The sequence below is a fragment of the Polypterus senegalus genome, chromosome 4 (assembly GCF_016835505.1).
Source record: "Polypterus senegalus isolate Bchr_013 chromosome 4, ASM1683550v1, whole genome shotgun sequence".
Classification (NCBI taxonomy): Eukaryota; Metazoa; Chordata; class Cladistia; order Polypteriformes; family Polypteridae; genus Polypterus; species Polypterus senegalus.
The window spans coordinates 91,240,388-91,263,782 of record NC_053157.1 but is presented as its reverse complement, the minus strand read 5'-3'; the positions used below and the strand labels follow the sequence as shown (position 1 = coordinate 91,263,782).

The window sequence follows — 23,395 nt, the reverse complement described above, 5'->3', positions numbered from 1 at the left end:
AGTAATGGGTTAGAGCCACACCCATGGCTAATTTCTGCCTTGCTCATATTGTTGTCAGTGTAGTCTTAGGCTTCCTATAATCATGATTTTTGTTTGAGGAGAGAGAATTTGAGTAAATGATTAAATAAGTAGATATTCATCCCTACATATTTTGTTGTGTGTTCATGTTGTTTACATTTAGATAACTAGCAAGCTGTAGTAGTTTGTATACTGGAAACAAGTTTCCACCAGCTAGTGCATGGAGCTGACTGCACTATACCTCGCCCCACCATAGATTTCATTGTGTTTTTTGCACTCTGCAATCTTGACAGAATTTAAGACTGTAGGGTTCAGTCATGTTTGTCTTTATACCTTTGTGTAATTCTAAATATACAGTTCTATTGCTCAATCTCCTATTTAACTTTCTTAGCGTTAGACCAGAGCATCACTCGGGCTGTAAAAACAGTGCTAAAAGTATTAGTTCCAAGTCCCACTCGGGCAACTGTATAGACATGTCTTGTGTAAGCGTTAGACCTGAGGTTTACTCTGCCTGTAAAAGTGCCAACAGCGTTAGTGACAAGCATTGCTCGGAAACAATATAGGTGTGTCTTGCATTAAGTGACAAGCCCTAGTGTTAACTAGTCAACGGTATAGACACATCTTCTCCAAGCCTCATAATGGCATCTGAAATGTTTTTCAGCAGCTTAGGTGTTGCATGCTCTAAAAAGTGAGCAAGGTGTTGCATATGCACAAAATAGTTATTCATCCTATGAGATTGTTTCAAAGATACTGGATTCTGATCTCTGAAAGGTTTTATCTACAGACTTTTGTAGTTGCACTGGGTGTCTTTGAGGCTCATGCAGAGAATTAATGAGATACTAGGAAGAACACTATTGGGAGAAACCACTTGCCCCCTCTGAATCTAAGCCATGAATTTTTACTAGATTTGTATGTGTGTCTTGGATTATCTTTAATGATAACAATGATCATATACAAGGTTGCTCATACATGTAAATTGTTTCTGAAGGCAAAGTTTGAGATCGTATGCACTGGACACTCTGGTAAAGAGAAATGCTAAACTGTCTTATAATAACTACTTAGTGGATGGAGCTATATGAGACCTGGAGGACTCAAATGGGTGTGTTGAGGATAACTAGTGGATACCTCTGTTCAGAATAAATTCAACACCCACCTTTGGGAGAAAGAAGAATGTACAATGCAATTGGACCATGTTCAATACCTAAATATTTGAGACTGCTTCAAGGAGCTGTGGCCAAAAGTATGTTGAGCCTGTCATGGCGGCAGCCCTAAGGCATGTTGGTGAACAGCAGGTATGGGGAAGCAGGCAAGTTGAAAAAAGTTCTGTTGATTGTTAGCAGGAGGATCTCCAGATTTGACTGTGCAGTATCAGAAAGCCAAACAAGTGGCAGCTGAGGCAGTGGCTGAGACAACCATAATTAGGAAACACCACCCTAGTCTTTATCCCTTATATATACACCAATAGAAAGTCTGGCTTGTAGCCGGCATGAAGACACAAAGATTCACACTGTCTGAAGGCTGTGACACTGATAATCAACTCAATAATTCAATAAAATAAAGAATATATTAATGACATAAAATAGAAAAAAAAATTAAACAAAAATGTGCACGCAAAAAGCCTTCACCTGTTTCCAAACTGTAATATTTACATACACTACATGAATGAAACTGAATGAAACAACAAACATTTCTCAGTAAACAACACTTAACAATAAAGTCCAGGGCAGTCCAGTACAGCAAAAGCATATGACAGAGGAGATGGAATGAAAAACCCTGTGAACAGAAAGGATGTGTCAAGTATTTTTTTTCTACCAGGTTCTCGTTGCAGTGTGAAGATTTGGCATGACTGGGAGCACTCCCCAGACAAAGACACATCCAACCAAGAAGAAACCACACTGGTAAACATGCACAGGACAGCACATTCAGCCAGAAGAAACTATAATCCACAGTAGTTGAAGTTATAATCCAATACTGTGTGGGGTTCGTAGAGTCAAATACAGGCTGTTGATAGCAATTTCCTCATCGTCTTTTTTGTTCCTTTTTAAACAGCCTGCTTAATTATCCTTCTTCCGAGCAAATCCTACACCCTCTGAATCTGCCCAATAGCGTAATAGTACTGGGGTTGCTGGAATCTTTAGGCACTTTTAAGTAGCTGTGCTAAAGGCTTGTCAACCCAAATCTGATGCTGGAGGATCAGGTAGTAGTATCTGCAGATACCTGAAATTTTTAGAAGACTAGGTAATTGCAGTATCTGAAAGTAGGCAATATCATTGGCAACCTATGATTGATTACCTACATCATCAGTGAATGTTTCTTTGCTGATAATTTGAACCACATTCAAGTGCTTGTAAATGCATTGTATTTCACTATAAATCCTTCTTTAGAAGAAAGAAACAAATCTGATTACATTTTCTCTCAGAAAATGCAAATTAGTGGTCTGACATCCTCCTGTTTTTTGGGGTTCAAAGTGGTAAGCCTGCTGTTTTGTACACTGTACATTTTTACTGATAGTGAAGGCTGCAAAAGAAGCCACTTCTGACTTATTATTAACCGATTGTACTTTAAATATTGAAATCATGACAACTTTAGGTAAAGCCGCAACTTTGCTGTGGTTAATCTAGATATGTGAATCTAGGGCTTTTGAGATAAAATCCTGCTTATAATATTCAGTTACTGCTACAGCTGACCAGTCTTAGCATGCATAGTCTCACGTTTTTCTATATTTGTGAAAGACTATATAACCTTTCGGGCTGCTGAGAATCTAAGACGTGAGAATTCAAAAATATACAACTGTCAAAAATCATATCACAGCCAGCATTATAGTAAATTGCTGTTAACACTGTATTCAGTCTTTTAGGAATAAATGAACTATTAGTGAACCAGATGAGTTAGAAATATGATGAGCTCTTCAGGATATGTAGAGTACACCAGGCTTCCTTAAGGAAAGCGACTCTGGGCAGTGGTACAATCGGTGGTTCACGCATTCCTATCACTGCCCCAATAATAATTTGTCGCACATTATTTCAACTAAAAGGGATAACACTTAATTTAACTCCTGCCTACAACTGACCTCTTTCTGTACAGATATGGCATTTTGGAGGAGTGGATGGTTGATATACAGTATGTGGCTTAGCAAGAAGAATACATATGCTGTTAAATGGCGGTTTGAAAAGAATGCATAAAGCAAAGATAATTTATTCAAATAAATAATATGAAATGGTTGTGGTACAGTTCTATTCATCTCACACTAACGTGCTTATATAGGCGGAATGGACAACTCTGATCCTAGACAGCCATAGTGATTTTATTTTCTTAATTAGTTACTAGTTTTAGCTACTAATTAACTTCATTTAATTTATTTGCAATTTAGACTCAGACCTTTTAAATCACGGCTGAGCAATGTCTAGCCTCAAGTGACTTTAAGTCCCTTTATGTCGGGAATTGCTTCCAGTTTTGGAGTGAACCAATTTAACACCTGGGGGACACAATAGATCTCCCTGTTGTAACCCATGAGGTATCCAAAGTGGCTATCATTTTGTTTGTTTCCTAAAAATAGTAAAAATTCCCTACTTCTCCAAATAAGTACCGGTAATAGTGTGATGCTCATATTGACTAGAGTAAAGAGTACCTCCCCAACTAGTACACCTCTGCTGCCACAACTTACAATCTCTTGGTGCACTTTCAAGGCCCCTCTCCTATCTCTGTCTCTCTCGGTGAATAGGGCCTTGACCACATGGGCAAACGGAGGTATTCTGAGGTTTCAGTTTGTTGCTGTCTTCTTTGAAAGTGAACGCCTGTGGACTTTTCCCAGCAATATTTTGAAAACTTTTACATTGTATAAAATACATTGGTATGCAAGTGTAATATATTCAGTGACCGTTTATTGAAAGAGTGTTGCCTGTTTAAAAAATAAAAATAGAAAATTCCTGTTACATATAATGTACTTAATAGCAAACCCTAATACAGCACCATTTGCATTCTCATTGACATAGAATTTTAAGTCATCAGGCTTTCATTAAGTCGTCCTTTTGTATTAGTGGTCTTATTTGACTTGGGTCATTTAAAACATTCTGGCAATGTTCGGTTTATTTTGTGGACCAGTAGCTACTATTTTGCTGTACAATTATTGCAGTAAGTAGTCAACAGTGCACATATAAAGGTCTGTTTGTGCTCACAACACATAATATAGTATAAATATTTTTGTAGCATTTAACTCAGTTGCATCAAAATGATCTATTGCAATTAATCGAAAATATAACAAGTCAGGCTTTACAGATTAACAATTTAATTTTTTCCAGGTTTTTTAAATATATGGTTCACTATTACTCCTTATTAAAGGGTCTTGATTTGTCAAACTATTGTGTTTAGATAGCACAATTTCTTAGCACTAGAGCTAGATGAACTAGAAACATTACTTATATAGTTATTATCACAGAGGTATGTATTTATTGTATATTATTATTTCCGAGGAAGGACTGAAGAAATATAGTTATTCAGGAATCATTTTGTGGCAAATCACCAGTTTAAGTAATTTTTTGTTTGTTTCATGCAGTTAAACATTTAATATTTAAAATGGTTATGTAGTGTGCTTTACTTGCATTACCTTAAGTAAGTAATATATATATATATATATATATATATGCTGTATAAAAATAGTTATATTTAAAAAAAAAAAAAATGCAACCATTTAAAAATCTTAAAGTGAGGATGATCACTTACTCTTTTAGGTCAGGATGCTAATTTAACACAGACAACACATGTCACATTAAATGGAACAGAAGTGTGTGACGACTCCCATCCTGCATTGCTTCATGACATTTTCATTGGAGAACTGCACCCTGGACAAAAGGTATTTTACATAATTCTCTTAGAATCCTGATTGCACTAAATGATTTTTTTAGGGTATAATTTTTTTTTTGTATTTTATTCTTTGACCAATAGTTTTCTTCTGATGCTCTCTGTGTATAGTGCCAAAGTTAGTGTTTATAAAAGTTCATTTTAAAATAAAATCTTTCACTTAAAAGTTGTAAAAAAAAATTTAAGAAATATACATCATCTTAAACCTTTTTTTGCATTATGTCACATTTCCCCTTGAAAAAGATTTTACTATCTGTGAGAAATGAAATTTACTTTTTTCGAAATCTGAATGTTTATGCAGTTTACTTGACTTTTTGTTTTTTGAATACCAAGGAAGTCAACAGTTTATTAGAGTTGTACCATCAAGCATGTATGTACTACCAATGAAAGTGATCCAAGTATAGTATAAATTATGTGACTACTTTAGAAAGTTTTTTGTTGCTAGGTTAATCTACAGTGTTTCTATCTTGTTTATGCTATAGAACATTAAATTTGTTGTTGTGGAAATTACTGTGCATTTTCATAAGTACCTTCAATTGTTTAATTGGATAATTAATCATGTGCCCATAGTGATTATTAAATAATAGCTGAACTTAGAGTGCATGACACTACTGCTGAAAAGCATCTTGGCAAACTGCTTATCACTTAATTAAAAAAGAGAAATTGCTACTGGGATTGATCGTTTCCTTTCACAGTTCCTCTTTAACTTTTAGGCCAAGTTTATACTTCATGCAGCACATGCTCCAGCGGACACTACTGCTACGCAAGCGTTTTAATGTTCATACTTGCAAGCGTACTTTACGTAAATCTGGAAGGTTCCACCAGATGGCAGTGTGAGATATCATTACGGTGAGAACCGGTTCGGCTTCGCTGTGCTGTGAATTGCCTGAAACATCCATTAAATTCCAAGGACACCTTGCCGCAATATCTCTGAAAAGGATTTTTAATGATTACATCCATCAATCCAGTGGTGTACCCATTCCAGCTAACATTGGGCATGAGGCAGAAACAATCCCTTGACAGGGCATCAGCTCATCGCAAGGGGAATACAAGCATTTACATACACTGTTGTCATTTTAGCACCACCAAATCTCCAAACCTTCATGTCTTTGGAAGGAAACCGGAGCACACTGTGGAAACCCACCAGGAAAACGTGTAAACTCCATGCTGGGAACACCAGCGTCATGACTCCTTGTGAGACAGCAGTGTTACCGCTCCTTCACCATGTCACCCCCATGTGTGTAATTATTAACAGTATTCACTATTTAAACAAAGTTACCAATTTATCTGTAAAATGTAACATACAGGACATGCTTTAATGCATTTCTTCATGAAAGTGATATCAAGTATAAATTTAAGGATTCTAAATGTGCAGTGAGCTGGAATATCATACATTTAATGTGTAATGTGTGGCGATTGCTGCTGTAAGGTCAGGTGGAAGCCTCAGAAGCACGTAGTGATTAACAACTGGGTCAGTTTTAAGATGATGTTTACGACGGTCTACTTCATTGATAAAGTAAACTACAAGGTTAAAGTGGACATTTCGAGATTAAAGCCGAAATTTCCACTTTAATCCCAAAGTACAACTTTTCACTGTGTCCTTAATTTTTTTTACTGTGGCTCAAATATGCCACCATGCATTCTGATGCTGTACAAAAAAGGTGCAAAAAATAAAAAAGATGGCACAGATGATGGTATGTGAGACCTTTAAAAGTGTATTGTGTCATTATATTGGGGAATATGCAACACTTGAATATAAAAGCCTCACAAATGCATTTGTATGTCGGCATTTTGCTTCACCACATCGAACCATTCATCAAACACTGAAGCAGGCACATCGATCCCGGAGGATCCTTAAAGCGGCTTTCTGTCCCATGTAGATAATAAACAGAGACTTTGATGTCACAGTCCAACTTTTATCACACTGCTCCCCCCAAATTTTTGCTGGTACTGCAGCTCGCATACGTGTCACATTAATTTCTTTTTTTTTTTTTTTTTTATTTATTAATTTTATTACAATCAATACATAGCAATCAAGTTTTACAAAAAAAAGAATTATGCTAAGAACAGATCGATCCCCACCCTTGAGAGAGAGAGCAAGCCAAATGTGTAAAATTTAAGGCTTTAAAAATACCTAAATCAACAAATTCTCTGTGCTTTATAAAATCATTTCAAAATATTACTGATTAGATCCTGCCATGTTTTGAAAAAGTCTGCACAGATCCTCTAACTGAGTATTTGATTTTTCCAATTTTAAATAATATAACACATCAGTTTCCCACTGACTTAAAGAGGAGAGTTTGGGTTCTTCCAGTTTATCAGAATAAGTCTGCGTGCCAACAGTGTAGTGAATGCAATCACAATTTGTTTGTCTTTCTCCACTTTAAGACCCTCTGGAAGAACCCCAAACACAGCTGTTAATGGGTTAGGAGGGATTGTGAGTCCAAGACTGTCTGAGAGGTAATTAAAAATTTTTGTCCAGAATAATGTTAATTTGGTGCAGGCCCAGAACATGTGACCTAGTGAGGCTGGGGCTTGGTTGCAACGTTCGCAGGTTGGATCATGCCCTGGAAACATTTTGAGAGTTTTAGTCGAGACAGATGTGCTCGATATATAATTTTGAGTTGTATAATTGTATGCTTTGCATATGGAGCTTGAGTGAATTCTCTGCATTGCTACTTTCCACTCCTTTTCTGATATATTAATTGAGAGGTCATTTTCCCAGTGTCCTCTTGGATCTTTGAAAGGAAGGGATTGTAAAAGGATTTTATATATTGTAGAGATGGAGTCTAACTCCTTGAAATTGAGCAATAATTTTTCCAGCGTGGATGAGGGTGCAAGATGAGGAAAATCTGGAAGGTTCTGTTTAACAAAGTTCCTGATTTGAAGATAGTGAAAGAAATTTGTAGCTGGAATGTTAAATTTGGAATGTAATTGTTCATAGGATGCAAAGACGTTGTCTATATAAAGATCTCTAAGCAAGTTAATTCCAAATTTTTCCAGATATTAAAACTGCATATGTTTGTGAGGGTTGAAAGAGGTGGTTCTTTTGCAGGGTGCCACAGAAAGAAGCTTCTCCGTCTTAAAATGCTTTCTACATTGGTTCCAGATTCTAAGTGAGTGGAGCACAATTGGGTTATTAGTGTATTGCCGATAACGTGTGTTTATTGGAGCACAAAGCAAGGAATACAAAGAAGTACTGCAGGATTTTACTTCTATTGCGGTCCATGCCTGTGTATGTTCTTCTATTTGTGTCCAGGTTCTTATCGACTGTATATTTGCCCCCAGTAATAAAACTGGAAGTTAGGTAGAGCCATGCCACCTTCTGCCTTTTGTCTTTGTAGGGTCGCTCTTTTGATGCGTGGATGTTTAGAATTCCAAATAAATGAGGTTATTGTTGAATCTAATTGCTTAAAGAACGATTTATTAATGTATATTGGTATGTTTTGAAATAAAAAGGAGCTTAGGAAGAATATTCATCTTAACAGTGTTAATTCTTCCAGCTAGTGTGAGATGAAGGGTTGACCATCTATGCAAGTCTTGTTTAATTTTTTCCATGCAGACGACGAAATTTTGTTGATAAAGAGCTTTATGTTTACTTGTGATGTTTACCCGAGGTATTTAAACTGTTCTGCAATGATAAAAGGAAGGGTGTCTAATCTAATATTATATGCTTGCGAATTCACGGAAAGAGTACACTTTTATTCAGATTAATTCTGAGACCAGAGAGCTTTTGAAATTCTGTGAGTGCTGCTAAGACTGCAGGCACAGAATTTTCTGGGTCCGATATATACAGTACCATGTCATCTGCATATAATGAGATTTTCTGTTCCAGTCCTTCTCTGCTAATCCCCTTTATCTGATCAGTATTTCGACAATGTATTGCCAGTGGTTCAATGGCAATTGCAAACAGCAGTGGTGACAAAGGGCATCCTTGTCTTGTGCCACGTTCTAGTTTAAAGTAGTCTGAGCAAATGTTATTGATGCAAACTGAAGCTTCTGGGTTAGTATACAGTAATTTAATCCATGCACAAATGTTGGGCCAAACCCAAACTTCTCCAAAATAGTAAAAGGTATTTCCATTCAATCATGTCGAATGCTTTTTCTGCATCCAATGATAATAATATTTCTGGGGTGTTTGATTTAGTTGGTGAGTATATTACATTAAACAGGCGTCGAAGATTTGAAGATAAGTGTCGGCCCCTAATAAATCCAGTTTGGTCTTGTGATATTACTGAGGGAGCACTTTCTCCATCCTTCTAGCTATGATTTTAGAGAGTATTTTAACGTCGTTATTCAGAAGTGAAATTGGTCTGTATGATGCACATTGTAATAAGTCCTTATTTTGTTTTGGAAAGACAGTGATTAGTGCTTGGCGAAAGGTTTGTGGAAGAGATTGGTTATCTCTGGCTTCTGTAAATGTTGCTAATAGGAGGGAGCTAGCTGAGCGGAGAATTTCTTGTAAAACTCTGCAGGGTAGCCGTCAGGGCCTGCTGCTTTTCCACCTTGGAGTGACTTTATAGCATCCAGTAATTCTGATAATGACAGAGGTTTATCGAGTTCCTCCACACTAAAAGCGTCAATTTGTGGTATCTGTAATTTATCCAGAAATGCATTAGATTGTATATTGTCTTCTTTAAACTCAGTAGTATATAGGGATTTATAGTAGTCTCTAAAAGTGTACATTATATTTTTGTGTTCGATGATTTTATCTCCATTCGTGTTAGTAATTACGAGATTGCGTTGCATACATCTTGCTTGTGAATTTGTTGCGCTAAAAGCTTATTAGCTTTCTCTCCATGTTCATAATAATGATGTCTGGATTTGTAAATTAGTTGTTCGGTTTCTTTAGTTGTCAAGAGGTTTAATTCTGAATGTAGAGCCTGCCTCCTCTTATGTAGAGTCTCGCTTGGTAGTCTGGCATGTTCTTCATCTATTTTAGTAATTTCGCTTTTTATCTCTGCTACTTTCTTCGCGGATTTATTTCTGTGGGAAAGATATGAGATAATCTGTCCTCTTAAGAAGGCCTTAAGAGTTTCCCAGAGTATTCCTGCAGAGATCTCAGGGGATGTATTTGTCTCTAGAAAGAATTCAATTTGTTTGGATATAAATTCAGTACAATTCTCGTCAGCTAATAGAAGCGGATTGAGGCGCATCTGCGGGTGAGTGTATGGGGCTTAGTAATTTCAGCTCCAAGATCATCGGAGCATGGTCTGAAATAACAATAGCATCGTATTTACAAGATTTAATCTTAGGCAAGAAGTTATTATCTATAAAGAAGTAATCAATCCTTGAGTAGCAATGATGTACTGGTGAGTAGAAAGAATATGTTCTTGAATTTGGGTTTAAAACCTCCAGGGATCTGATAAGTTGTGATCAGTTATAAACTTTGTAATTATCTTTGCGGTGTTAGTTGCGTTCCCCTGTGGAGGAAGTCTTATCTAAAAGTGGATTTAGAACACAATTAAAGTCCCCAGCCATTATAAGTTTATGAGTGTTCAGATTGGGAATGGATGCAAATAAATTTTGTATAAATTCCTTATCATCAACATTAGGTGCATAAACATTTATCAAAATCATTTTACAGTTAGATAAGTCTCCCATGACCATCACATATCTCCCTTCAGGATCCAATACTACATCTGATGCTACAAATGGTACTGTTCTATGTATGAGAATTCCCACCCCTCTAGTTTTCTTTGTAAAACTAGAATGGAACATTTGGCCAGTCCAGTCTTTTGCAGCGGAACTGATCCTTACTTAGTAAGTGGGTTTCCTGTAAAAATACTATTTTAGCATTTAGACCTGTTAGGTGAGAAAGTACTTTCTTTCTCTTTAATTCGTGATTCAGGCCTTTAACATTCCAGCTTACGAGTTAACTGTCCCATCATGGAGACACTGATTCTGAGTTTTTGGTGTCATATTATAGTCTTAACTGGAAGTGAAATAGTTTAGGTCTTAATTTCCTATTCCCCCAAGAGTTGTTGCCATGCAGCTTATTATTACGTTGATAGTTATAATTATAAAGATTGAGATGATAGATTAGATATAGATCAAGCCTGCTCTCTTTCTCTTCCCCTTAACCCCCACCCTCCCTTTTTGCCTCCCCAGGTGAGGCTAAAACCCACTTCATGCAGTCCCAGTCCTCTGACATACCCAGAGACAGAGCACGTCCAAAGCACATCAAGCCCCCATGCAGTGGCGCTTTAAGGTTAAAAGATAGAGATATCTGTTACCAATATAGTCTTTAAAAGAGGAAAAAAAAAAAAAAAAAAGAATTTTGCACTTAATATATATATATATATATATATATATATATATATATATATATATATATATATATACATATATACATACATATACATACATACATATAATCTTCATCAATTTTAGTGCATTAAGATGATATCCCCAGATAATAAACCCAGGTGATGGTGTTAAAGATGTGTCCAAAACAAGCATAACAAGTCTTAATGCAGTAATAGCAATAACAGCAAACCAAGGGTATGATATTGAACAGTCTCATTTAGGGTACACATGAAATAATTAGAAAAGAAAAAAGAGGAGGAAAACGTAATTAAGCACAATAAAACATAAACATTTAGCCCTAGTAATACTAAGTAATAAGTAAGTAATAATAATAATAATAATAATAAGAATATGAGAATATATGCTGATAAAAACCCGTATTTTAAAACAAATAGATCAGACAGTAGATTATTAATCCTAGCTTTATCATTTACCGCCATGACTCACAATTATGTATCAGAATAGTCCGGGATCAGCTTTCTTAACTCATTTTCTGCCTCCTCCTTGCTAGCGAAAACATAGAAATGACCCTGCCATTCCACTTTCAGTTTTGCGGATACAGGAGGCCGTATTTGACATTGGCTTGCCGTAGCGCTGTTTAATATTATAGAAGGCTGCGTTTAATAGCTGTTGCTGGAGAGAAGTCAGGGAAGACGCGAATGTGGCAGTCTTCATATATAATATCTTCCTTTTTTCCTGAGGAGTTCCATCACCTCTAACTTAAATGATAATCGTTCAAAACGAACTATAAAAGATCTTGGTCGGGGTCTGACGGTGTTTGATCCGCGTACGCGGTAAGCCGCTGCTATCTCAGATTCTGCTTTAAAGTCGCCCCCGATTATTTTAGAAAAAGTTCAGTTGCGAATTTCACGGGTTTAAACTTTCTCGATTCTCCGGCAGGCCTTCAATTCTGACATTATACCTTCTATTCCCATCTTCTAAAGCAGCCAGTCTGTCTCCAAGTTTTTCTCCGAGTTTTTTACATTCCGAACTGGCATTTACTGCTCTTTCCTCGGCACTGGCAGCTAGATGTTCGGCTATTTCGATCCGATTCGTGAATGTCTCACTAAGATGCTCCAATTGATCAGCAAGCGTGCTCAGTTTAGCCGAGTTTTTCTCAATGCGCTCTTCAATTTTGCCCAGCACCTGTCGAAGTTCAAGTTGGACCTCTTGACGCAGCCTTTCATTTGCCTGTTGGAATTCCTGTCGCAGCCTTTCATTTGCCTGTTGGATTTCCTGTCGCAGACATTCATTGGCCTGTTTCATCTCCTGTTTTAATTCCTGTTTCAGTCTCTCAAGTGCCTTTGCCGTTGCTTTCTCATTAGCCTTCTCGCTTTCCTTTATATCTTGCGTGAGCTCAGCGAGCAACACTTTCAGTTCAGATAGCTCAAATGTGCCTTCTTGTGCGTAGATGAAGCAGCAGACTCTGCTGAAGCCGGTGTCCCCGCTGCTCCAGTCCCGCGTAATTGCGTAACTGAAGCCGCGGACCTCCCGGCCTTTTCCAGTTTCAGGTAATCCTCTCCAATCGGCGAGCTATCCACATCTGCACTCACGATCGCACCTTCGCTCCCCTTTTGCTCTCAGCGGCGACGATGTAGCGGACCGTGGTCCCGAGGAGTCTGTACTTTCGCCCATCTGATCCAGGTCTGTCTCTGACAGGCCGTATCTCGAGCTAGGGCTTGCTGATTGCAGCTTGGATGTAGCTTTAGTCTTCGATTCTTTCGTTCTTTCCTTCTTGTTGGCCATGTTTATATGTGTTTACATATACTGTAGCGGTCCCTCTCGGGTCGAATAAATACAGGATATCTCAGAATAATAAGCAAATAATATGAAAAATAGCACCACTGCTAGCGGAGCTCCACTTCAGACGTCCATCTCCCGCATCGGACGAGACCAACTCGGCATTTCGGCACATGTCGGCATTTTGCTTCACCACATCGAACCATTCATCAAACACTGAAGCAGGCACATCGATCCCGGAGGATCCTTAAAGCGGCTTTCTGTCCCATGTAGATAATAAACAGAGACTTTGATGTCACAGTCCAACTTTTATCACACTGCTCCCCCCAAATTTTTGCTGGTACTGCAGCTCGCATACGTGTCACATTAATTTCTGAGGACCTGCTCAAGGAATGCGTCAAATGAATACTGGGAACGCATGGCAGCCATGATGTGTGTGGATACGCGTACTGAGCGTTAACTATAAACGAGCCCTAAGTTTCAACATACCCTTCTTCTACATACATTGTAGTATATTTTTACCTTCTCATTTGCATACTTGTCTAGTGGCTGTTATAAGACTGCTTGAATCAACACAGGCCTGTCACTTGAATATAATAATATTGTACTCCTTTTGGGTACTTTTTTATTTTATTTTAACTTAGAATGACTGTAGTGTTTTTATTCTGTACAGTATTTTTTTTCATTTGTCACCAACAATTATTTACATTTGTAAATATATATTTGCCAAGTTCTGTGGCATATTGTTTATAAAATGTGTATAATAATTTAAACACTATTTACTCCCATTTCAACAGTAATTATGACTCAATATGTTATCCTACAACTACCTAGCATTTACAGATGACAGTGAGAAGCAAATCCTCATTTTAGGTTGCCTGCAAGCTCAAGATACAAAACAGCACAGACAGAGTGAGCCAGCAGGCAAGACTAGTTGATGGACTTCTGCACACCGCACTCCTCTGCAAAAATCAGTTGACCACAAGCACCAGAGTATTTCTGCAGGTTGGGGTGAGCCACAAGAAGCAGACATGCTATTGGTAACAATACCATATCATTCTCCTGTCTGCCTAATCCTATTCAGGGCCACAGGTACTACTTGTACACAAAACCACATCATAACTCGTACAGAATCAGTTTGTTGATGACAATTATCTTGACACACATCATTGACAAATGTGTAGATTAGATAGACCTTTTTTTAAGCAAGTCTATATTGTATACAACACATAAGTGTTCACCCACAAAATAGTACCAAAACAGTGGCCAAATGTAAAAAAGAACAGACAAAGGTCAAAATACTAAGTAAATATTAAAATCTAAGACAAATGGAAAAGTGCAGAACATGCTAAATATGGTAGATGTAGATAGACCAAGCATGAACTGCTAATGAAGGTGAGTGTTCAGGTGAGCTGTTGCAAAAGTATGATAGGCAACACTTAAGCAAAGCACCCACTTTATGTGGCTCACAAGCCCTCCTTTTGATTCCATACTTTTAAACCCTAAGTTGGGCATGCCTGATATAAACTTGATATTGAATTATTACGTTAACTTCAAAACCAGTCATTCACATTAACATTTAATCACATTCTGTATGACTACACCTTTTTGTTCTAAAAAAAAGTATTGTTTTTTAAGGTACCCAAAGAGTACCTAATCGTATTACTTTTTGAATGCTCTGAATTTAGACCGTATATAGCATTGCCTAAAATCTCTCTAAACTAATGTCTGTTGGTCATTGTGCTTTTCATGAGATGGGTAAGTGTACAGAATTGTATGACTACAAAGGTTGCTAAATCATGATTTCTGTCCTGGTTATGTGTCTTCATATTTTGTTTACCTAAACCAAATTCCATTCTAGCTGCAGGTACTGGTTTCAGTAGGACATATCTTTTATGATAAAGTCATAACATCCATAGATTTTAGTACTACCAGCACTGTTGTTAATGTTCTAGGAAATAGAACTATATATAGTAAACAAGCTCAAACTCTGTTGATGGCTGAGTGAGGAACAAATTCATAAATATAATTGATCAGTTTATGCCATTGCAGGTATGTGTACTATAATACATTGTTTTTATTATTATATTAGATAACTTTACCTTTATATTTTACAGTACACTTAAAGCCTTTTCGACAAGCCAGATTTTTGCCTAATACATGGTGTTAGATAAATGTTCCTTTGTGATCTGACATTGGATAAAAACTAGACTGGGAAGGGAGGCTCAAAAAGCACGTCTCCTAAACTGCATAAGAGACCCTGTGTGCTTTCTCCTTCTCCTCTTCAGGTGCGAGTTATCTGGCTGGGAGTCAGAGTTTGCAGTCCAATGTTGGTCACCATAGACCTCTGTTAAATAATTTTATTTTTTTTTTTAATCTCAGTTGTGCATGAAAACATGACATTAAAAATTGCACAGAAGGTATTTGTCATAACTTATGTGAGTCCAAAATAGATTTCAGCCAAATTAAACTTAAATTTGAATTTCCCCTTGGGATTAATAAAGTATCTATCTATCTCTATCTATCTATCTAATTTTATTAACACAAGCAAGAGTTTTCAACAAACATGTCAATTTGCATTCACTACTTGTAGCAGTATGCAATCTATAGTAGTACTTCAGTAAATCCCCTTGCTAAGACAACATTGTGCAACACAAAATTTAAGAAATTGCTGTAGACGATATTCATTTGTAGATTTAACTATTTAACGTCTGTGGGGTACAGCCCGGACACAGACAGTTAGACATGATGGTTTCACCACACACACATTTATTCACAATATTTACAAAGTCCATAAGTGCATCAACCCAATGCCTCAGTACCAATCACCCTTTAAGTCCAGGCCTTCTCACTATGCCTTTCTCTCTTGTCCGCCTCCACTCCTCTCCTCCAAGCTCTCATCCTTCTCCTCACCCGACTCCAGCCATCGAATGGAGGAAGGCAGCCCCTTTTATAATCACCTGTGCTCCAGGTGTTCCCCGGCAATCTTCCACCGACACACCCCAGTGTGGTGGAAGTGCCAGCTGCATCCCCGGAAGCACTCCGGGTGTCCCTGTTCTTCTTCCCCCCCAACACTTCCGGGTCTGGCGGAAGTGCTGAGGTCCAGGGTCTCCAAGGCACTGGGGCACCCCCTGGCGGTGACCACGGGCCCCTACAGGGTTGAGCTTCAAAGCTCTGTACCCATGGTCCCCATAGCAACCAGGGTGGTCACCCCCACGTGGTCTGAGGTGGGCGTACGCCCTCTTCCGGTCCTCCAAGGCGTCTTGGCCGGGTCGTTGTCCCATCCGCCACACGTCTTTCAATAATTCTGTAAAATTAGCTGTATTATGGTGTGAATTTGATGTTCAAAATCAGCCTTGCATTTCAGTATTCATAATGTACAGCTGTAGCATTTGAGCAGAGCATATAAAAGCAATTAACTCAGTCACTGTACATTCTCTTTGCAGTGCAAATACCTCTAACTGAATATGACATTTAACCATATTGACTAAGGTACATACATATCTTTAATACATGTTGAAAAATAGTTGCAAAATAAGCCATACAGGTTATAGTACAGTACTGAAACAAATAAAGGCCACCATTTAAAAAGGTTTCTGTGAAAATTGGATATATATAATATACACACACATTCATTTTATATTCACTTTAATGAAAAGTAATATTGATACCACTTTACATATAGTAAATGTAAATATGTGTAAAAGTCTTCTTACAAGGAATTAGTTTAGTAATAATTTACTATGAATTATGGTAGTGAGCTCGTTATGAGCACCATAGAAATTAAAGATTGACTAAAAAATGCATTTTATCCTTTTTTTTTTCTACACTTCTTTTTCAGATTGTAAAGCCAGTGTATTTCCGTTGTGTGACAACTGGATCAAGAATATTTTTAGTACATGTATCATATATTGTGAATACATCTGTAGAGGGTAAAGAAATCATGTGCAAATGTCATAAGGTATGTAGATTTAACAAGTATTGTTTTCATGAATAAATATATAAGTTACTTCGTCCTATTTACCTAGTCTTGGAAACTACTTAACAAGTCTACTTATGAAATCAATTTTAATTATACTATTTGTTGTAATATGGTTAAAGTTAATCCAGATGGACCACTACTCTGTTTTCAACCAACTGAGCAACAGTTAGCCATTTGTTGATGTTATAGCTGGATGACCATTAATTCATGACATACAGAGCTCATGAAGTTCCAGGCTGTGAGAAATGGTTTCCAGAGATTAGGAAAGAGTCCTAGGGATATAGTGAGGGACCATAGTCAGCATGGTAGTGCCTACCTTACAACCCTTTGGAGTCTAGAATTAAAGGGAAAAACAGAATGATCTAGGAGAAGAGTGTAGCAAAATTGTAAATATCTTAAGGTGTTACTTTGGCTGGGGGTAAAAGAAGAAAAAAATGAGGGAATAAAGAAGCTGGATTTCAGTGACTGGGTTGTTTTGAGCACCAAGTCCTCAAAAATATCACCGATTTTTATACTTTTATTGGCCAAGGGCCAAAGCATCTCTTGTTATAAGTTTGAGTAAACTATTACCAACATATGTCCAATGGTTTCTCAGCCCATTGCCACCAACCATGGGTGACAGGAACAATTGGAACCAAAGTTGAAGGGGAAAAAAAACTATGTTGTGATTATATTGTAAATCATTTCCTGCTTTTTTATAGTAATTCCTCTCCTTACAACTTAGTTAATGATTTATATTATATTGCTGAACCATTGTCGTGTTTCTGATGTTATGCACAGTAAGTTTATTTCGGACTGTTAGGGTGTGAATAATAAATTGCACAATCTTGGGAGTTAAGAGCTGTTAAATTTTTGTGAAGTTTTGCTCAGCTATTCCAAGGGCCTCATGTTTGCATTCAGGTCCCTTGAGTGAAAGTTAATATTTGTAGGAACAGCATATATTTTAGAATAGATTACAACAGTTTGACTGTTGCATTGTTTGTGTCATTGGGTAATATATGCCTGAACAAAACTAAAGACTTCATAGAGACAATGGAAACATTAATTTTTATTCAACAATTACTATTCACTAATTAGAAGTTGTGTTGCAATAAAAACTATTAAAAACTATGAGCTGCAAAGACTTTAACACATTGGCTAAATAAATTTATTTTTCTTAATGACATTTTCTCCTTTAAATTGTCACAGTGATAATTTGGGGCTGTGGTGTACATTGCCACTCAATGCTTTGCTGTTTTGGCTTGTTTACTCCCTTATTGCATTATATTATTTTTGTCTTTTAATAGTTTGTTGTATTTTGTTTTTAGAACCATTTTTGCTCACAGAGACTAATTCATTCGCATATTCACTTGAAAAGTAATCTTTAAAAGAAGAACAATTTTCCACTGTACTAATATTACAGTATAGGTTACTTTCACTACAGCATGTACAGATCTACAGTACAACAAAATTTAACAAGACCCTGTTTTAGTTACAAAACATATGCTTCTAAAAATGCTGAGCTATGTGTTTCAAATTGTGTAAAGGTTTCATTACATTGCTAAATGTTTCTTTTAAATTTTATTATACACAGTAAGTTTGTTTACATTTTTTTGCATTTTAATTAAATGGATATTTGGTTCACACACAATTGATGAAACTTCATTCTGTTTTAGTAATTAAAATAAAGCCATTTATCTTGGGGGGGGGGGTTGCTTTACATAACTTATAACTGAAGCCCAAGGCACTTTTTATATTTAAAAAAAAAAAAACTGAAATTATTTTTCCCCACAGGATGAAACAGTTAACATAGAAACAGTAGTTCCATTTGATGTTGCTATGAAGTTTGTTTCCACAAGGGTAAGTAATGAAGTTGAAATGTATATTTTTCCTGGTTTTTTTAGTTCTTGAAGCTTAAAACTTCTAGCTGTAAACCATATGTGCTTTTCTCCAAAACTTTAACCTGAGTATTAACCTCAACCTATGATATCATGAACAATACAAAAACGCAGTTGGAAAACAAAAGAATGCTTTAATAAACACTGTCAGTTTTGATTACAAATTTCAAAGCAGGAGCCCCAAATACCTAATATCCACATCAATAAAAGGAGGGTGAAAATAAACCAAATATACAGTGGGTACGGAAAGTATTCAGACCCCCTTCAATTTTTCACTCTTTGTTATATTGCAGCGATTTGCTGAAATGATTTAAATAAATTTTTTCCCTCATTAATGTACACACAGCACCCCCATATTGACAGACAAAAAAAATAATTTTTGAAATTGTTGCAGATTTATTAAAAAAGAAAAATTGAAATATCACATGGTCCGAAGTATTTAGACCCTTTGCTGTGACACTCATATATACTCAGCAAAAAAAAGAAACGTTCCTTTTTCCAGGACCGTGTATTTCAACAATAATGTTTTAAAAATCCAAATAACTTTACAGATCTTCATTGTAAAGGGTTTAAACAATTTTTTCCTTGCATGTTCAATTAACCATAATCAATTAATTAACATGCACCTGTGGAATGGTCGTTAAGACCTTAACAGCTTACAGAAAGTAGGCATTTAAGGTCACAGTTCTAAAAACGCAGGACACTAAAGAGACTTGTCTACTGACTGTGAAGAACACCCATAGAAAGATGCCCAGGTTCCCTGCTCATCTGCGTGAACGTACATTAGGCATGCTGCAGGGAGGCATGAGGACTGCTGATGTGGCTAGGGCAATAAATTGCCATGTCCGCACTGTGAGACGCCTAAGACCGCGCTACAGGGAGACAGGGACGACAGCTGATCATCCTCGCAGTGGAAGAGCCCGGATCTCAATCCCATTGAGCACGTCTGGGACTTGTTGGATCGCAGGGTGAGGGCTAGGGCCATTCCCCCCAGAAATGTCCAGGAACTTGCAGGTGCCTTGGCGGAAGAGTGGGGTAACCCCTCACAGCAAGAACTGACAAAACTGGTCCAGTCCATGAGGAAGAGATGCACTGCAGTACTTCAAGCAGCTGGTGGCCACACCAGATACTGACTGGTACTTTTGATTTTGAGCCTCCCTTCAGGGACACATTGTGAAACATTTTTAGTTTGTCTTATGGTGTTGACTCCTTTTAGTGTTCATACAAATATTTACACATTAAGTTTACTGAAAGTAAAACCAGTTGAAAGTCAGAGGACGTTTCTTTTTTTGCTGAGTATATTTAACTCGGGTGCTTTCCATTTCTTCTGATCATCCTTGAGATCACCTTCATTTGAGTCCAGCTGTGTTTGATTATACTGATTGGACTTGATTAGGAAAGCCACACACCTGTCTATATAAGACCTTACAGTTCACAATGCATGTCAGAGCAAATGAGAATCATGAGGTCAAAGGAACTGCCTGAAGAGCTCAGAGACAGAATTGTGGCAAGGCACAGATCTGGCCAAGGTTACAAAAAAATTTCTGCTCCACTTAAGGTTCCCAAGAGCACAGTGACCTCCATAATCCTTAAATGGAAGACGTTTGGGACAACCAGAACCCTAACTAGAGCTGGCCATCCGGCCAAGCTGAGCTACCGGGGGAGAAGAGCCTTGGTGAGAGAGGTAAAGAAAAACCCAAAGATCACTTTGGGTGAGCTCCAGAGATGCAGTCAGGAGATGGGAGAAAGTTGTAGAAAGTCGACCATCACTGCAGCCCTGCACCAGTCAGGGCTTTATGGCAGAGTGGCCTGTCGGAAGCCTCTCCTCAGTGCAAGACACATGACATCCCGCATGGAGTTTGCTAAAAGACACCTGAAGGACTCTGAGATGGTGAGAAATAAGATTCTCTGGTCTGATGAGACCAAGATAGAACTTTTTGGCCTTAATTCTAAGCGGTATGTGTGGAGACAACCAGGCACTGCTCATCACATGTCCAATACAGTCCCCACAGTGAAGCATGGTGGTGGCAGCATCATGCTGTGGGGGTGTTTTTCAGCTGCAGGGACAGGACAACTGGTTGCAATCGAGGGAAAGATGAATGCGGCCAAGTACAGGGATATCCTGGACAAAAACCTTCTCCAGAGTGCTAAGGACCTCAGACTGGGCCGAAGGTTTACCTTCCAACAAGACAATGACCCTAAGCACACAGCTAAAATAACGAAGGAGTGGCTTCACAACAACTCTGTGACTGTTCTTGAATGGCCCAGCCAGAGCCCTGACTTAAACCCAATTGAGCATCTCTGGAGAGACTTAAAAATGGCTGTCCACCAATGTTTACCATCCAGCCTGACAGAACCGGAGAGGATCTGCAAGGAGGAATGACAGAGGATCCCCAAATCCAGGTGTGAAAAACGTGTTGCATCTTTCCCAAGAAGACTCATGGCTGTATTAGCTCAAAATGGTGCTTCTACTAAATACTGAGCAAAGGGTCTGAACACTTAGGACCATGTGATATTTCATTTTTTCTTTTTTAATAAATCTGCAACAATTTCAAAAATTCTTTTTTTTTTGGTCTGTCAATATGGGTTGCTGTGTGTACATTAATGAGGGAAAAAATTAATTTAAATGATTTTAGCAAATGGCTGCAATATAACAAAGAGTGAAAAATTGAAGGGGGTCTGAATACTTTCCGTACCCACTGTATACCCATTCACCTTCTTAATGTCTACATAAGCTTAAGAATCAAAGCTGAATAGTCTGGGTCTAAATGGTGCTACAACATCATTGTTCTTGTCCAGTAATACTATTATTTTAGCTAAGGATTCTGCTTAGTTTGATGTTGATTGTCTTTTTCTTCAGTGCTTTTGATATTTGACTTTTAATTTTGCACACTGTATTAATGTGTTTCCTTCACAGTCGTGCATGCAAGTATTGCACAAGTTATTGAAATTGCATTTCTTACTAATATAAATAACTTTTATGCTTATAGTATTTAACTTCTATTTGCTTTCTTTACAGTTTGAGCATCTGGACCGTATGTATGTTGACATCCCCTTCCTCTTAATGACGGATATACCGAGTGCTTCTCCTTGGCCTCTTAAATTGTTCTCCAGTCAGTTGCAACTTACTTCTTCAGTGGTAGCTGTTGATAACTTAGACTCCCAGATTGAGGAAGGTAATGATCACCAAATTTGACTATATTTGGATGTAGTGAGTAAAATAATGAAACTAGAGTTTTTTTTATATTACATAAAAATAAAATTAGATCCCTTAGTCAGAATATTTTTGGATCATAGAATCTTGTTAACTGTATGTTTGATGATGACAAATTAGTCTTTTTCAGTAGGACTGGATGTTGCAAACTACACTCATTGAGAACTGTTTTAGAGTTATTATGTATTGAGTATAAAAAATGAGATCCCTTATTCAATATAAAACAGCATTTTTGAAGTAATAAACGTATTATTACCTGGGCTGCTTTTCCAGGCAACTTTCTGTACTAAATCCAACAGTGACTAAAAGAATTGAATATGTAGACACAATAATATCCACAAACTATCCAAACATAACACAAAATCAACATCCTTTGAGTGTTATACAATGTGTGCATTTTTCAAAAAATACATTCATATTCATTTATGGTGCTCAGTTGTTGTTTTTGTTGGTAGTGCGAGTTTGCAGTGAACTGATGTTTGGCAATAAATTTATATCAGCGAAGCCCTGCTTTTATGACACAGTTCAGAATGTGTATGATTAGAAGTTGCAGGTTGTGTTTTTTTATATTCTGACAAAGTAGTTATTTATGACTACGAAAAATGTGCCCCCCCCCCTCCATTTTCTTCCTAAAATAAATAAAAAATCCAAAAGCATAAGGCTTAACGGTATAATACATGCTGATGTTGTGTTCATGTACAGCTGATGTTGTGTTCAGTTTGTTTGTCACAAGTGTTACTCACGCTTCTACTTGTATTATCTTGAGCATAATGGTACCATAAAATAATTTGAAAGAAGTGGAAAACCTCAAATAATAAATGGCCATTCCTTTGAATGTGAAACTGAAAGTGATAAAAGTATAATAATAATAATAATAATGAATTTTATTTATGCAGCACCTTTAGGTAAACATTCTAATTAAACAGAATATAGTGAAGGGAAATTCTTTTTGGAGTTTTAGTTTTGATGACTAATGTTGGTATTAAACTAATTCTGTAAGTTTTGTTGTATTATGTTACATGAGAAAAAAACTGGAGTCATTATTTGTGGCAGGAAATGTTTAATTTGCCATTTAAATTAGTGATTGAAGGGTGGGCATTTAACCCCACTCTAGGTGCATTTCCTGGGGAATACTTCTGGTCACCCCAGGTATCCCTGCAGAACTTAGCAGCATTTCATGTTTAAAAGACCAGGCATCCATGATTGTTCTATACTTTCTGCCCTCTTTTATGTGGAACAAGGTTTTATCTATTCTACAAGGAATCCCTCTTCCCCAGCCTGAGATTCTGAAGGTGTTTTCCTGATACCCCCTTGATGAAGAACACAAATTATCCATTTACTATTCTAGGCTTTAATATAGAACTTTGATTCTAGCCAGATGTCCCTCCTGTCATTTAT

The 23,395-nt window shown here is 37.3% G+C and overlaps 1 protein-coding gene across 1 annotated transcript in view; it reads left to right on the top strand.

The window, feature by feature from the left end:
* The window catches only part of trappc11 (trafficking protein particle complex subunit 11), a 158,927-nt gene that overhangs the window by 99,722 nt on the left and 35,810 nt on the right, over positions 1 to 23,395 (top strand). Inside the window, exons 22-25 of the mRNA XM_039751039.1 lie at positions 4,746 to 4,867; positions 16,766 to 16,885; positions 18,680 to 18,745; positions 21,803 to 21,959. Of these exons, the coding sequence (XP_039606973.1) occupies positions 4,746 to 4,867; positions 16,766 to 16,885; positions 18,680 to 18,745; positions 21,803 to 21,959 (465 nt within the window). The remainder of the gene's footprint in view (positions 1 to 4,745; positions 4,868 to 16,765; positions 16,886 to 18,679; positions 18,746 to 21,802; positions 21,960 to 23,395) is intronic.